The 15,658-nt window shown below is 33.6% G+C and overlaps 1 protein-coding gene across 3 annotated transcripts in view; it reads left to right on the top strand.

Moving 5' to 3' along the window:
- The window catches only part of Rnf138 (ring finger protein 138), a 32,245-nt gene extending 27,787 nt beyond the window's left edge, over nucleotides 1-4,458 (top strand). For 2 of the 3 annotated variants that reach the window (XM_027935727.2, XM_071602822.1), the window contains exons 7-8: nucleotides 170-277; nucleotides 2,136-4,458. In XM_027935727.2, coding sequence (XP_027791528.1) covers nucleotides 170-277; nucleotides 2,136-2,204 — 177 coding nt within the window. In that variant the 3' untranslated portion in view covers nucleotides 2,205-4,458. The remainder of the gene's footprint in view (nucleotides 1-169; nucleotides 278-2,135) is intronic. The other variant, XM_071602823.1, reaches the window with a different exon arrangement.
- The last annotated feature ends 11,200 nt before the right edge of the window (nucleotides 4,459-15,658 follow it).

Here is a 15,658-nt window from a genome sequence, read left to right as displayed (position 1 = left end):
AACAATGTGCATAGCTTAGTTTAAAAATCTTTTTTTGCAAAAAAAGTGTAAGCAGATATTATTTGAACTTTTGGAAAAATGGTGCCAATAAAAGTTGCTTAAACCTTCCATTATATAAAGTTTGATTGTTTTCATAATTTTTTTATATAAAACAATCTGTTTTTCATAGACATGTCCTATTTGTGTGTCTCTTCCTTGGGGAGATCCTAGCCAGATTACTAGAAATTTCGTTAGTCATCTAAATCAAAGACATCAGTTTGATTATGGAGAATTTGTGGTAAGTAAATTCTTTTAATAAAGTACTATTTAAATATTCAAGTTAAATTATTTTTTCAATCTAGACTTGGGGTTTTCTTTGTTTGTTTTGTACTAGGGATTGAACACAAGACATTCTACCACTGAACTACATTTCCAGCCCTTTTTAGTTTTTGTTTTGAGATGGTCTCACTAAAAGTTGCCAAGGCTGGTCTCAAACTTGAATTCCGCCTGTGTTGCTGGAATTTTAAACATGCATCTCCATGCCTGGCTAGACTTGAATTTGAGTCAAGCTGTTATACCATATTGGTTAGATATATAGCAAGTTCTTTTATTTTTGCTGATAACATTGGCAAACTTTTAGATTATAGATATACTACTTGAGGTACAATTGGTACAACATATGAAAGGATATATTTATCATATACTATAAGTTGTTGTTAAACCTACTATTAGAGATTTCTTCACATCTAGCACATGAAACTTTTTTTTTTAATGGAGGAGCTTAAGTATTAGGCAAAGCCAGGTTGATTACTTAGGAAAGTGAGCAATGAAGTTACATAATTTAAAAATGGCTCCTTAAAGCAAAACTGTGGGGTTAATTTCTCTTTTCTGAATGTGTCATAGTTTTTTAAAATTAGTTAATGACTTCTGTGTTAAATGTGACATTACATTTTATTCATCTCCAGTGTAATTGAGACGTTATTTAATTCAGCATTAATCCTGACAAAAAAATGACTATTTTCTAGTGTAGGTAATAAAACCAGACATGTACCGTTCTCACAGGGGGTGTGAACAAAATTTACATTTTTCTTTTCTCTCCAGTTTTGAAATTATATAACCCCTCCCTCATCCCCCACCCCCAGCCCTGCTGCCCCCATATCTTCAGTATTAGAGATTGAAACCAAGGGTGCTGTACTAATGAGCTCCATTCCCTCTTCATTTTTAATTTGAGAGGGTTCTGCTAAGTTGCTCAGGCTGATATTGAAAATGTGATCCTCCTGCTTCAGACTGCTGAGTCTCTAGGTGTGAGCCACTGCATCCAGCTGAAATTGCATTCTTGATAAATGGGTTTTTTGTTGTGTTTTGAGGAACTGGCATTTTTGGTGGCCCTTTCAAAACAATTCAGATATACATAAAAATCACTGTTTCATTAGCAATTTTATGAAGTACTTGTAGATTATTATTCTCATCCTAGGAAAGGTTACTATGTCTGGAAGACTATTTGGAAAAATGAAAATCTGTTTAGTGAGCTACTTTTGGTCTAATTGTTGTATTGTTTTACCTTGCTATTGAAAACTATGATTTTAATTATTCGATGCTGTTATTTCTTTGGGCAAATTTATCGATTATGATTGTAGGTTACAATTAAGCATAGTTTTGATTAATGATTGGAAATATATATTTCATTCTCTGTTGATCTTATTAGTCCTAAATAATTTACAGTTGAACTTAATTTTAATTAAAGCTTAAGTATTTAGATCTTTTAATCTTTTATCTATTTATTTTTTTCACACTGGAATTTGAACTTGGGGGTGCTCTACCACTGAGCTACATGCACAGCCCTTTTTATATTTTGCTTTTATTTTGAGATAGTATCTCACTAAGTTGCCCAGGCTAGCTTCAAGCTTGTGATCTCCCCACCTCAGCCTCCTGAGTTGCTGAGATTACAGATAGGTGCCATTAAATCCATCTTAATCTTATATTTTAAAGTATACTATGTGTTGTACATAAATTGTCCTGAATGTAATGTACATCAAGATCAGTAATATACTGGATAAATGTGGAATAGTTGAATATTTTCTTATTGACTACTTAATGTTTTGGTTTTTTTTTTTTTTTTGTGTGTGTGTGTGTGTATGTGTATGTGTGTGTTCTAGAATCTTCAGCTAGATGAGGAAACCCAATATCAAACTGCTGTTGAAGAATCTTTTCAAGTAAACATCTGAAGCCTGTAGACATCTCTACATCTTTGTACCTGCAAGTGCCATCTTTAAGGGGAAAACTACACGAAGTCACCGTTTCAGTAACTTGATGTGTATATTAATAAAAGTAATTCAGTCTATTGTTTTAAATTTTTTAATTGAAAAATAAAGGTTGGGCCACCTAAAAACTTCATCTTCTTGACAAGTTAAAAAATGAAAGTTAACATTACTTTAAAAGCATAAAAAGGATTATATCTCAGTAATGTAGTGAAAAGGGAATCCCTGTTGTACTCATCTTTTTTTATATTACATATTTTTGAATTTTTCATTATTATTATGTTGCTTTTGAAATTTGGTGCAGTTTTTCCTATTTATTGTACACAGGTTCACACAGTAGCAAATTCTGAAAGACGTGATTGATATAAACGTAACAAATCTGAGCCAGTTGTCAGAGTTGCAGAATGAAAACTTGAAGTGCTAAATGGAAGAATCCAAAGGAAATTTTTTAAACACAGATTATAGCTGAAGTATTCAACTATAAGAAAATTGTATTTATATAACATTTAGTATTTTTGAAAACTAGTGAGATTTCTTTAATAATTTTAACTCTTTAAAAGTAAAAGTTCATTGCAAAGACATTTCCTTTTTGCTATTAGAAGGAAATATCAAGAAAAAAATTTATTTCTTTGGAGCAATTGGTAATTCAATCTTGTTTGTTTGACCAATTTGTAAGCTGAAATACCAAGCTGAATAACAATTGTTTTGCCACAGAATTTTCAATAGCCAGTGTTTCTCATTAGCTGAGATGAAACTTACTAGAAACTTTCAGTTGGTGATATATTCTACAGATATACTTAAATGAGAAATTTAAAGAAATTCAAAGCTAAAGATATATATGTACATATACTTTTGTATGTATATACATAACATACATATACATATATATCTTTGCATGCAGTTTGTCAGGTTATACAGAACTTTTATTAAGGATTTAAAAATGAACAAGCAATATAGGATTGAATTATCTGATTTGATTAAAATTTTGTATATCACCAAATTTTTTAAAAAAGTAACAAATGCTAAGTGATATAAATTGGTTGCTATTACACCTTAAAAAATGAGTTTACACACAATTACCTATTTATATGGTGCTCATTTGTTATTCTCAAAAATAATGCGTGACTATGAGGGTAGTGAAAATAGATTTTACCAGCCACAGTTTCACTACTTCAAAGTCAAAACTAAGTTTTTTTCTTAATATTGGGAATCATAAAGTATTTTGTAGAAGGGCCAAATCACAGAAAAAAAGGATAAAGTGAATTCACTGACATTCCATACTAATACACAATGTTTATGCTTTCTTTAAAATTACTAAAAGATCAAAATCTCAGAAGTAGTTTGCTGCTAATATATACATATATTGTATAAAAAGGTATATTTTGGTTTTCTTAAAACCCTTGTTGACTTTTCTACAGTGAACATTTTTTTAAACTTGATTTAATAAAAATGTTAATTTTAGAAGTGAAGTTTTGTAAAAACCTTTTTCAGTCAAACAGCAATGACTTTATTTATAGATAGTAATAACAATCACACAGAAAGCCATACATCTTAATGCCTTTGTTCTGTTATTCTAAGAGTAATGTTTACTGTATGCTTTAACATTTTTTTCTGCAGCTAACATGAGTGTAATTTTAGGAACAGCAGGATGAGTTCTTTTTAAAGATACTTTCGACCATAGTTTTTTTCCAGTTTAAAGCAATAATTTAGTAGTTTCTTTCAAAGTTTAACGGGTCCGGTGTATGTCAACTTAAACCATTCTGAAATTTGCAAACTTCTTTAAAGGAAAATTGTTGGTAGAGATCATCTTGATGAAATTGTATTTTGAAGTTTTGTGAATGAGTTAAATATTAATAGTCTTGTGTGTTTTACATATAAGCTTTTTCATAAGGAAAATATTGACTTTGGTATTTGCTTTTCTCTGGGAGTTCAAGTATAGAAATAATTGTTTAAAATAGCCCCTCCATTTGTCACTGGGTTGGAAGTAGGGATAAACCTGTACACATTTAATTCATGGAAATTAAGTTCATGGGAAAAGGTTCTTATTTTAAATAATTTGTCAGGGTAAAGGAGGGAAGCTATTAATACTGATACCTAAATTTCACAATACCACTTAGGAAAGCCTTTTCTTTAAACAAATTACAGTTTATGTTGTTCGTTTAAACAGAGTCTTATTTGAGATGTATTGCTTTATTTTTCAATTAAAAGTGGTTTTCTCCTACTGTGTGTCTAATGAAAATTTTATCCAGAGGCAAATATAACATCTAACTCTCGTAACTCACCCTGAAAGACACATAGATGATAACCCATTTTGTACGTTTTAAAAAAGTGAGTAGGCAAAAGTTATCACATGCTCATACTGTTGAATTTAACTTTATAAACCTTTCATCTATTTTAAATGTTAATAAACACATTATAACGCTATTTTATGAAGTGTCTAGGTCATCTAGCAAGATTTTTTAAGCCCTGATAGGCAGAAAGCTAGTTAATTGGTTAATTAAATACCTTTATTTGGAGTAATTACTCTCAAGATACCAGGGCTATAAGAATCTATTGCAGGTACAATGTCATATGCCTATTGGGCTGCTTGGTAAGTACTACCTTTAGTAAACTATAACTTCTATGGAAACCCCTTAAGTCTACTACTAAATCCTTTTTAGAATGGGGTGCTATTTTAGTCTGTGTAGAAATGGTATGACCCAGAAAACGTGTGTGAAATTCATGATAGAAATAAAGCATGCACTCCATGCCACCTAGTGTACAATATATATATTTTTTTTAATTCTGCAACACAGTTGCAGAAAATGAAGCATATGAGGAAGTTATATTAGAAAATTATGTGATTAAAGGGGGATTACAGGGAATGGGGAAACCATGTTGCAGCACACATGCCACATGATCTTACCCCAACACCAAGTTAAATCTTAGGGAACAGAGAAGATAGACATTACACTCTGTCCCACTGGTGAAATGAGAAAGATAAATGGCAGTATTTTTTTTTTAAATGGCTGTATTTTATTGTGTACTTATTAACTTGCATTAGATTATGCAGCTTTCTTGATAATGTTTTTTTCTTCTTTGATGCTGGGCTTTCTGCATACTAAGCATGTACTCATCACAGAACTGCATCCCTAACCCCTATATAACAGAAATTCTCCCCACCACCCTGGTCCTGGGGTTTGGTCCCAGGGGTACTCTACACCAAGCTACCCTCTTAGCCCTTTATTTTAAGACAGGTTCTTGCTAAGTTGAATAGGTTGGTCTTGAACTTGTGATTCTCTTGCCTCAGCCTCCCAAACTGCTGGGATTTCAGGTGTGTACCACTCTGCCTAGCTTGAACAGGATTTTTTTTTTTGGTACCAGGGATTGAACCCTGGAGGAGTTTTACTGTTGAGCTACATCCCCAGCCTTTTATAATTTTTGAGACAGTATCTTGCTAAGTTGCTTAGGGATGGCTTTGAACTTGTGATACTCCTCCATCAGCCTTCAGAGTTGCAGGATTACAGGTGTGTGCCCTCGTGCCCACTTTATAACAGGAGTTTTTAAGAGTCTGATAATGAGAGGTCCTATTGTGCAGGATTTAATATGATCAGGGCAAGGGAGTGAGTATGGAGTATGGGACACTGATAGATGAGATAGCCATTCACCAGAGGATATGGAGAGGAAAAACACAGGATGTGAGGGATACTGGAAGTGTAGTAAAGTGAACAGTAACCTGAGTAATCACTCATTAAGGAAAATCACTACTGGAATCCCTTGAGTCCCCTTCCTATTTCTGGTCACAACTTCCACTGTCAGTACACAATCTGTAATAGCTCAGATGGTTTTTCCTCCTTTTATGCTTTCTATAAATAGAAGTACAAAGTATTTTTAATCTAGCTACTTTTTGCTCAAGATTGTTTTTTGAGATTTTTCTCAGTTTTTTCCTTCCTTACAGCTACCTGCAGTAACTGTCCAGAATAGAAAAACGGTTTTTCTGAAGTTAGGTTTCAATGTTTGTGAAAATTGTATTCTATCCAATAATAGTTCATCTTGTTGACTCTGGGGTTGCCAAAGTAGGTAAAAATTGAAAACTGATCTTCCCCTTATAATTTCAGGAAAGGCAAGCGGAGAGTCTTATTAACCAAATGACCTTACACTGCTCTAACCTGACCTTTTCCATAAGCTGTTTTTATATGTTATGAAGGCATTTTTTTAGGGATAGGATTTATTCATTTGCAGTGCTGGAGTTTGAATGCAGACCCTTGGTACAATCTAGGCATGTGTTCTACCCAGTGGAATGTGATTTTAAGTGTATAAGGACTAAATTTTTTAGGAATAGAAGCCAAAGCAAGTAAAAACTAAAGGGACTGCAGTAGAAAAGAACGAAAAGAGCTTTGTTGGGCGATTAGAACACAGAGCCTAATTTCTTGGGCCAGGCTGGTTTTGCTGATTCAACTTGTGGATATTTGTGTGGTTTTGGACAACTTTCTCGCCATTTATGTTTTCTGAGGGTTGAGTAATGTACAAAGAGCCTGCTACTTTATACCAACTGCATTTTTCTGTTTCCAGATAGAATTGATATATTACACCACAGTCATTTTTTAAAATGTTTTTGAAGTAGTTTTATGTTCACTTAGAACTAGAATTTCTTGGTCTCAGGAACCCTTTACACTTAGAAATCATTGAGAACTTCATAGAGGTTTTATTTTTGTGGGTATACTTGTTGTATTTGAAATTAAGAAGATGAAAATATTTGTTGATTTAAAATAGCTCCTTGCATTACCATTGGTGTTTTAATTTTAATTTTTCTAATCTTTTTCTTTTTTCAGAGCCTGGAATTTAACACACATGCTGTGAATCTTTTACCTATGCATGATTTTATAACTCTGTAATGGCCCCTCAGAAAATAATGCACCGAGTTATGTGCATCTCCCAAATGTTAACACTTTTTATACTATATCGTATCACCACTGATCTTATCAGTTTTTAAAAACTGAGTAGTTGAAAACTAAAATTCTGATTTTTCCTTAATTTCGAATGTTATCATTGGTTAAAAAAAAAAAAAAAAAAGGTTGTTTCCTTGCACAGCAGACTCATTGCTTTTAAATCCCAAATCTAAATAAACATGATTGTCAAACTCTTAAGTAAAAATGACCATGCCATGAAAAAAGGTGGTTGAGCTCACAACTCAAAACAGTTGAATAAGTACACTTCCTTGAGATAGACATCTCGCAGAGCAGGAAACATGCTTTGTTGTACATCCCATTTTGTCATGGGATATTTACCTACTTAAGGGTCAGATTTTGATATAAAGACATCATTGTTTCATCAAGGGCATTTTTAAGTGTAGATGCTTTTATACTTGTTGGTGAAGACTGATAGTAAATTTGATGCCTCTGACTTGATCCATTCAGCAGTGCAATTTTTTATTAGTGCATAAGTTACTCAAAATAGGTTCATTGTGCTATATTTGTATGTGCAGATAATTTGACATTTTATTCCCCAGTCCCTCCCCTTACCCTCCCTCCCTCCCTCTCTCCCCTGAGTCCCTTCCCCTGCTCTACTGGTTTTCCTTCCATGAGATCTTCCTCAGTTCCCCCCTTTTTTTCTCTCTAGTTCCCACATATGAGAAAACATAACAACCATTGACTTTATTTTTAAAATATTTATTTTAGTTGTAGTTGGGCACAATATGTTTTTTTATTTTTATGTGGTGCTGAGGATCGAACCCAGAGCCTCACACGTGCTAGGCAAGCACTCTACCACTGAGCTACATCCTCAGCCCAACCCTTGAGAGTCTAGCTTATTTTGCTTAACATGATGATCTCTCATTCCATTCATTTTCTTGCAAATGACATTTCATTCTTTGTAGCTGAATAGAACTCCATGATGTGTGTGTATATTTTCTATGGATACCTAGGCTGGTCTCTGTGTCTTCTGTTCATCTGTGTGGCTATTTATGCTGGTTTCATGCTATTCCACAACTTGGTTATTGTGAGTTGAGTTGCTATACATGTGGATATGCATGTATCCCTTATAATATGCTGATGCTGACTTTAAATCGTTGGATAATACCAACAACTGATACAGTATAAGGTATAGCTGGTATGGTGGTTTCATTCCTAGTCTTTTGAGGAAACTCCATACTAATTTCCACAGTGATTATACTAATTTACTTTCCCATCAATAGTGTATAACAGTTTATTTTTGCCTGTATTCTCGCCAGAATTGATTGTTGCTTAAATTCTCGATGGTTGGCATTTTCTCTGGAATGAGATGAAATCTCAGGGTAGTTTTGATTTACATTTCCATAATTGCTAAAGATGTTGAATATTTTTTCATTTATGTTGCATTTCTTTTAATGTCAATTTAGTTCATTTTGACAATTTATTGATTGGGTTATTATTTTTGGTGGGAAGTTTTTTTTTTTTTAGTTCTTTGTATATTTTGGATATTAATCCTCTGTTGAAAGAGTATCTGGCAGAGAGTTTCTCCCCTTCTGTAGGCTGTCTACACTATTGATTACTTTGTTGTGCAGAAGCTTTTAAATTTAATGCTATGTCATTTATTAATTGTTAGTATTATTTCCTGAGCTTTAGGGTCCTATTGAAGAAATCGTTGCCTGCACCTATATAACCTATATGCTGAAAGGTGATTCTATGTTTTCTTCTAGCAGTTGTAAAGTTTCTGCTTTAATTTCTAGCACTCTCACCAATAGAAAAGAAGAAGTAAAATTATCACTGTTTGCATATGACATGATCCTATACTTAGAAGCGCTCTCACCATTTTGAATTGACTTTTGTGCAGGGTAAAAGGATCTAGTTTCATTCTTCTATATATGGATATCTACTTTTCCCAGTACCATTTGTTTTAAAAAGCCCTTCTTTTCTTCAGTGTATTTATTTGGTATTTTTGTCAAGAATCAGTTGACTGTATCTGCATGGGTTTGTCTTTGTGTCTTCTATTCTATTGGTCTGTGTGGCTATTTATGCTGGTACCATGCTATTTTAATATAATTTTGTATAATCATTTGTAGCATAGTTTGAAATCTGGTATTATAATGTCTCTTTCTCAGAATTGCTTTGACTATTCTGGGTCATTTTTTCTTCTAAATGAATTTTAGTACCTTTTTTTTTTTTGTAACAAGGATTGAACTCAGGGGCGCTTAGCCACTGAGCCACAATCCTTAGCCGTTTTTTTTTTTTTTTTTTTTTTGTATTTAAAGACAGGGTCTTGCCAAGTTGCTTAGGACCTCACTAAGTTGCTGAGGATTGAACTCGAGATCCTCCTGCCTCAACCTCCCTAGCCAGTGGAATTACAGGCATGCATTACTACACCTGGTAGCACTTTTTTTTTTTTTGTAGTTTTTTGAAGAATGTCATTGATATTTTAATGGGGATTGCATTGAATCTGTATAGGGCTTTTGGTAATATGGCCATTTTAACAATATTAATTCTGCTTAGCCGTGAACATGAAAGTAGTTTTCATCTTCTAGTGTCTTCCTCTCTTTTTAGTGTTCTGTAATTTTCATTGTAGAGGTCTTTCACCTTTGATTAGATTTATTCCTAAGTTTTGTTTGTTTTAAAGGCTATTGTGAATGGGATTGTTTTACTGATTTGTTTCTCAATGATTTCATTATTGTTGTATAGAAAAGCTTTTGATTTTTGTATCCTGCTACTTTGCTGCATTTGCTTATGAGCTTTAGAAGTCTACTGGTAGAGCTTTTAGGATCTTCTAAGTATAGGATCATGTCATATGCAAACAGTGATAATTTTACTTCTTTTTTATTTGTATCCCTTTAATATTCTTTTGTCTAGTTGCTGTGGCTGAAGTTTCAAGTACTATATTGGGAAGGAGTGCTGAGGGTGGACATCATTATCTTGTTCCTGATTTTAGAGGAAATGCTTTTAGTTTTTCCCTAATCAGTATCGCCTTGGCTTTGTGTTTGTTGTATATGGCCTTTGCGATGTTGAGATAAGTTCTTTTTATATAGTTTCTTCAATGTTTTTATCGTGAATGGGTGCTGCATATATTGAGATGACGTGATTTTGTCCTTGGTTATATTATGTGATATATTATATTTATTAATTTGTGTATATTGAACTATTCTTGCATTCCTTAAATGAAACTCTTGATCATAGTAATGTGGTATTATATTCTATTTGCTAATACTTTATTAAGGATTTTTACATCTGTGTTCATCCGGGATATTTGTCTAGTTTTCTTTCTTTGACATAGCCTCTGGTTTCGATATCAGTGTGATATTAGCTTCATGGAAAGAAAATTTGGAAGTGTTCCCTTTCTTTATGTTTTATGGAATATTTTGAGAAACATTGGCATTAGGTCTGGTAGATTTCAGCTGAAAACCCATCAGGTCCTAGGCTTTTCTTTGTTGGGAAGCTTTTTATTATTCCTTCAATATTATTATTATTGGCCTGAGTTTTCTATATCTTCTTGGGCTGATTTTAGAAGGTTTATACGTGTCTAGAAATTTGTTCATTTCTTCTAGATTTTCTAATTTATTGAGATACACATTTTCAAAATAGTCCCTCGTGCTCAACTGGATTTCAGTGATGTCTGTTGTGATATCTTTGTTTTATCTCTATTTTTATTGATTTTTCTTTTCTCTCTCTCGGTGAGTTTGGTTAAGGGTGTATCAATCTTGTTTAGTGTTTAAAAGAACCAAATCTTTGTTCAATTGATCTTTATAATTTTTATTCTTTATTTCATTAATTTTGGCTCTGATCTTTATTATTTCCTTTCTTCTATTAGTTTTGGAATTGGTTTACTGTTATTTTTCCAACTCAATTTAGGTTGTTTATTTTGTTTTCTGATTTTCTTTCTTTCTCTTTCTTCTTTTTTTTGTACCAGGGATTGACCCAAGGGGCTGCTCAACCACTGAGCCAATATCCCCAGCCCTTTTTTAATATTTTATTTTGAGACAGGGTCTCAGTAAGTTGCTTAAGACTCATTTTCTTATGTAGGCACTCAAAGCTATAAACTTTCCTTTCAAAACCGCTTTTGTAGGTGTTCCAGAGATTGTTATCTTGGCATCTCTATTCTCATTTAATTCTAAGAATCTTTAAGTTTCTTTCCTGATTATTTCAGTGACACCTTAAAAAATATATTGTTTAATTCCATGTGTTTAAATTATTTTCTAGTTTTTGATGCTTTTGATTTCTAATTTTATTTCATTAGAACGTGGTAAGATGCAAGGAATTACATTTTTAAAATATTTTGTTTACTTTGTGGACTAAACCATGAACTATTTTGGAAAAAAGTTTCATGTAGCAGTTGAGAAGAAAGTGTATTCACCTGTCAGATGAAATATTCTGTAGTTGTCTGTTAAGTCTGTTTTGATTTATAGCATGTTTTAAGTCTAAAACATCTTTGCTGATTTTATGTCTAGATGTCCTATATTTGTGAGAGAGGTGTATGGAAGTCACTTAGTGTTATTGTATTAGGATCCATCTGAGCCTTAAGTGGAGTTGTGTTTGTTTTATATAAGAAGGATCATTTTCTTGAAATCTTTATTTTATATAATTAGGATTGAAATCTTGATGGACTATTCCCTTTACCAGAATGTAGTGGCCTTTATGGTCTCTTCAGACTAATTCTGGTTCTAATTCTAGTGTGCTTTATTAGATATGAGAGTAACTACTGATGCTTGCTTTCAGGTTTCATTTGCATGGAATATAAATTTCCATCCTGATACTTCAGTCTGTGGATGTCTTTTCTGTGAAGTGTGTTTCTTGTAGGCAAGATATAGTTGAGCTTTATTTTTTAATCCAATCTGTCAGTCTGTATTTTAATTGGAGAATTGAGACCATTTATATTCAGTGTTATTATAGAGGTTTTTATTGTTTCCTGCCATTTTGATTTATTCTAATGTTTAATTTGATCCTGATTCTTATTTGCTTGTTTACTCTTAATGAACTTTATTCCTTTCTTTCCCAGCCTCTCTCGTTGCTGTTATCTTCTATTTCTGTGTGTATGAGTTCCTTGAATATGTTCTTTTTTTATATATATATTTATTGGTTGTTCAAAACATTACAAAGCTCTTGACATATCATATTTCATACATTTGATTCAAGTGGGTTATGAACTCCCATTTTTACCCCGTATACAGATTGCAGAATCACATCGGTTACACATCCACGTTTTTACATCTTGCCATACTAGTGACTGTTGTATTCTGCTATCTTTCCTATTCTCTACTATCCCCCCTCCCCTCCCCTCCCATCTTCTATCTCTACCCCTTCTACTGTAATTCATTTCTCTCCCTTGATATTTTTTCCCCTTTCCCCTCACATCCTCTTATATGTAATTTTGTATAACAATGAGGGTCACCTTCCATTTCCATGCAATTTCCCTTCTCTCTCCCTTTCCCTCCCACCTCTCATCCCTGTTTAATGTTAGTCTTTTTCTCATGCTCTTCCTCCCTGCTCTGTTTTTAGTTGCTCTCCTTATATCAAAGAAGACATTTGGCATTTGTTTTTTAGGGATTGGCTAGCTTCACTTAGCATAATCTGCTCTAATGCCATCCATTTCCCTGCAAATTCCATGATTTTGTCGTTTTTTAGTGCTGAGTAATACTCCATTGTGTATAAATGCCACATTTTTTAATCCATTCATCTATTGAAGGGCATCTAAGTTGGTTCCACAGTCTAGCTATTGTGAATTGTGCTGCTATGAACATCGATGTAGCAGTATCCCTATAGTACGCTCTTTTAAGGACTTCAGGGAATAGTCCGAGAAGGGCAATAGCTGGGTTAAATGGTGGTTCCATTCCCAGCTTTCCAAGGAATCTCCATACTGCTTTCCAAATTGGCCGCACCAATTTGCAGTCCCACCAGCAATGTACAAGTGTACCCTTTTCCCCACATCCTGGCCAGCATTTGTTGTTGTTTGACTTCATAATGGCTGCCAATCTTACTGGAGTGAGATGGTATCTTAGGGTGGTTTTGATTTGCATTTCTCTGACTGCTAGAGATGGTGAGCATTTTTTCATGTACTTGTTGATTGATTGTATATCCTCCTCTGAGAAGTGTCTGTTCAGGTCCTTGGCCCATTTGTTGATTGGGTTATTTGTTTTCTTATTGCTTAATTTTTGAGTTCTTTGTGTACTCTGGATATTAGGGCTCTATCTGAAGTGTGAGGAGTAAAGATTTGTTCCCAGGATGTCGGCTCCCTATTTATCTCTCTTATTGTTTCTCTTGCTGAGAAAAAACTTTTTAGTTTGAGTAAGTCCCATTTGTTGATTCTTGTTTTTAACTCTTGTGCTATGGGCGTCCTATTAAGGAATTTGGAGCCCGACCCCACAATATGTAGATCGGAGCCAACTTTTTCTTCTATCTGACGCAGAGTCTCTGATTTGATATCAAGCTCCTTGATCCATTTTGAGTTAACTTTTGTGCATGGTGAGAGAAAGGGACTCAGTTTCATTTTGTTGCATATGGATTTCCAGTTTTCCCAGCACCATTTGTTGAAGATGCTATCCTTCCTTCATTGCATGCTTTTAGCCCCTTTATCGAATATAAGATAGTTGTAATTTTGTGGATTGGTTTCTGTGTCCTCTATTCTATACCATTGGTCCACCTGCCTATTTTGGTACCAGTACCATGCTGTTTTTGTTACTATTGCTTTGTAGTACAGTTTGAAATCTGGTATCGCTATACCTCCTGAATCCCACTTCCTGCTTATAATTGCTTTTGCTATTCTAGGTCTTTTATTCTTCCATATGAATTTCATGATTGCTTTCTCTATTTCTACAAGAAATGCCGTTGGGATTTTGATTGGCATTGCATTAAACCTATAGAGAACTTTTGGTAATATCGCCATTTTGATGATGTTAGTTCTGCCTATCCATGAACAGGGTATATTTTTCCATCTTCTAAGATCTTCTTCTATTTCTCTCTTTAGGGTTCTGTAGTTTTCATTGTATAAATCTTTCACCTCTTTTGTTAGGTTGATTCCCAAGTATTTTATTTATTTATTTTTTTGGATATTGTGAATGGGTGGTTTTCCTCATTTCCAGTTCAGAAGATTTGTCGCTGATATACAGGAATGCCTTTGATTTATGCGTGTTGATTTTATATCCTGCCACTTTGCTGAATTCATTTATTAGCTCTAATAGTTTCTTTGTAGAGCCTTTTGGGTCTGCTAGGTATAGAATCATGTCATCAGCAAATAGTGATAATTTAAGTTCTTCTTTTCCTATTTTTATGCCTTTAATTTCTTTTGTCTGTCTAATTGCTCTGGCCAGTATTTTGAGAACTATATTGAATAGAAGTGGTGAGAGAGGGCATCCCTGTCTTGTTCCAGATTTTAGAGGGAATGCCTTCAGTTTTTCTCCATTTAGAATGATGCTAGGCTGAGGCTTAGCATATATAGCTTTTACAATGTTGAGGTAAGTTCCTGTTATCCCTAGTTTTTCTAGTGTTTTGAACATAAAGGGATGCTGTACTTTGTCGAATGCTTTTTCTGCGTCTATCGAGATGATCATATGATTCTTATCTTTAAGTCTATTGATGTGGTGAATAACGTTTATTGATTTCCGTATATTGAACCATCCTTGCATCCCAGGGATGAATCCTACTTGACCATGGTGCACGATCTTTTTGATATATTTTTATATCTGATTTGCCAGAATTTTATTGAGGATTTTTGCATCTAAATTCATTAGGGATATTGGTCTGTAGTTTTCTTTCTTTGAGTTGTCTTTATCTGGTTTGAGAATCAGGGTGATATTGGCCTCATAGAATGAATTTGGAAGTTCTCCCTCTTTTTCTATCTCCCGAAATAGATTGTGGAGTATTGGTATTAGTTCTTCTTTAAAGTTCTTGTAAAACTCTGCTGTATATCCATCAGGTCCTGGGCTTTTCTTGGTTGGTAGTGTTTTGATGGCTTCTTCTATTTCCTCATTTGATATTGGTCTATTTAGGTTGTTTATATCTTCCTGACTCAATCTGGGTAGTTCATATGTCTTAATGAATTTATCGATGCCTTCACTATCTTCTATTTTATTAGAGTATAGGGTTTCAAAATAATTTCTAATTATCTTCTGTATTTCTGAATTGTCTGTTGTGATGTTGCCTTTTTCATCCCGTAAGCTAGTAATTTGGGTTCTCTCTCTTCTTCTCTTTGTTAGCATGGCTAGTGGTCTATCAATCTTATTTATTTTTTCAAAGAACCAGCTTTTAGTTTTGTCAATTTTTTCGATTGTTTCTTTTGTTTCGATTTCATTGATTTCAGCTCTAATTTTAATTATTTCTTGCCTTCTACTGTATTTGCTGCTTATTTGTTCTTTTTTTAAGGCTTTGAGGTGTAGTGTGAGGTCATTTATTTGTTGTCTTTTCCTTCTTTTAAGGAATGAACTCCATGAAATGAATTTTCTTCTTAGTACTGTTTTCATAGTGTCCCAGAGATTTCGATATGTT

This window comes from Marmota flaviventris, chromosome 16 (assembly GCF_047511675.1).
Source record: "Marmota flaviventris isolate mMarFla1 chromosome 16, mMarFla1.hap1, whole genome shotgun sequence".
In the NCBI taxonomy this organism is placed as follows: Eukaryota; Metazoa; Chordata; class Mammalia; order Rodentia; family Sciuridae; genus Marmota; species Marmota flaviventris.
Note: the sequence above shows the minus strand (reverse complement) of the source record. Positions and strands in the feature narration are given on the sequence as shown.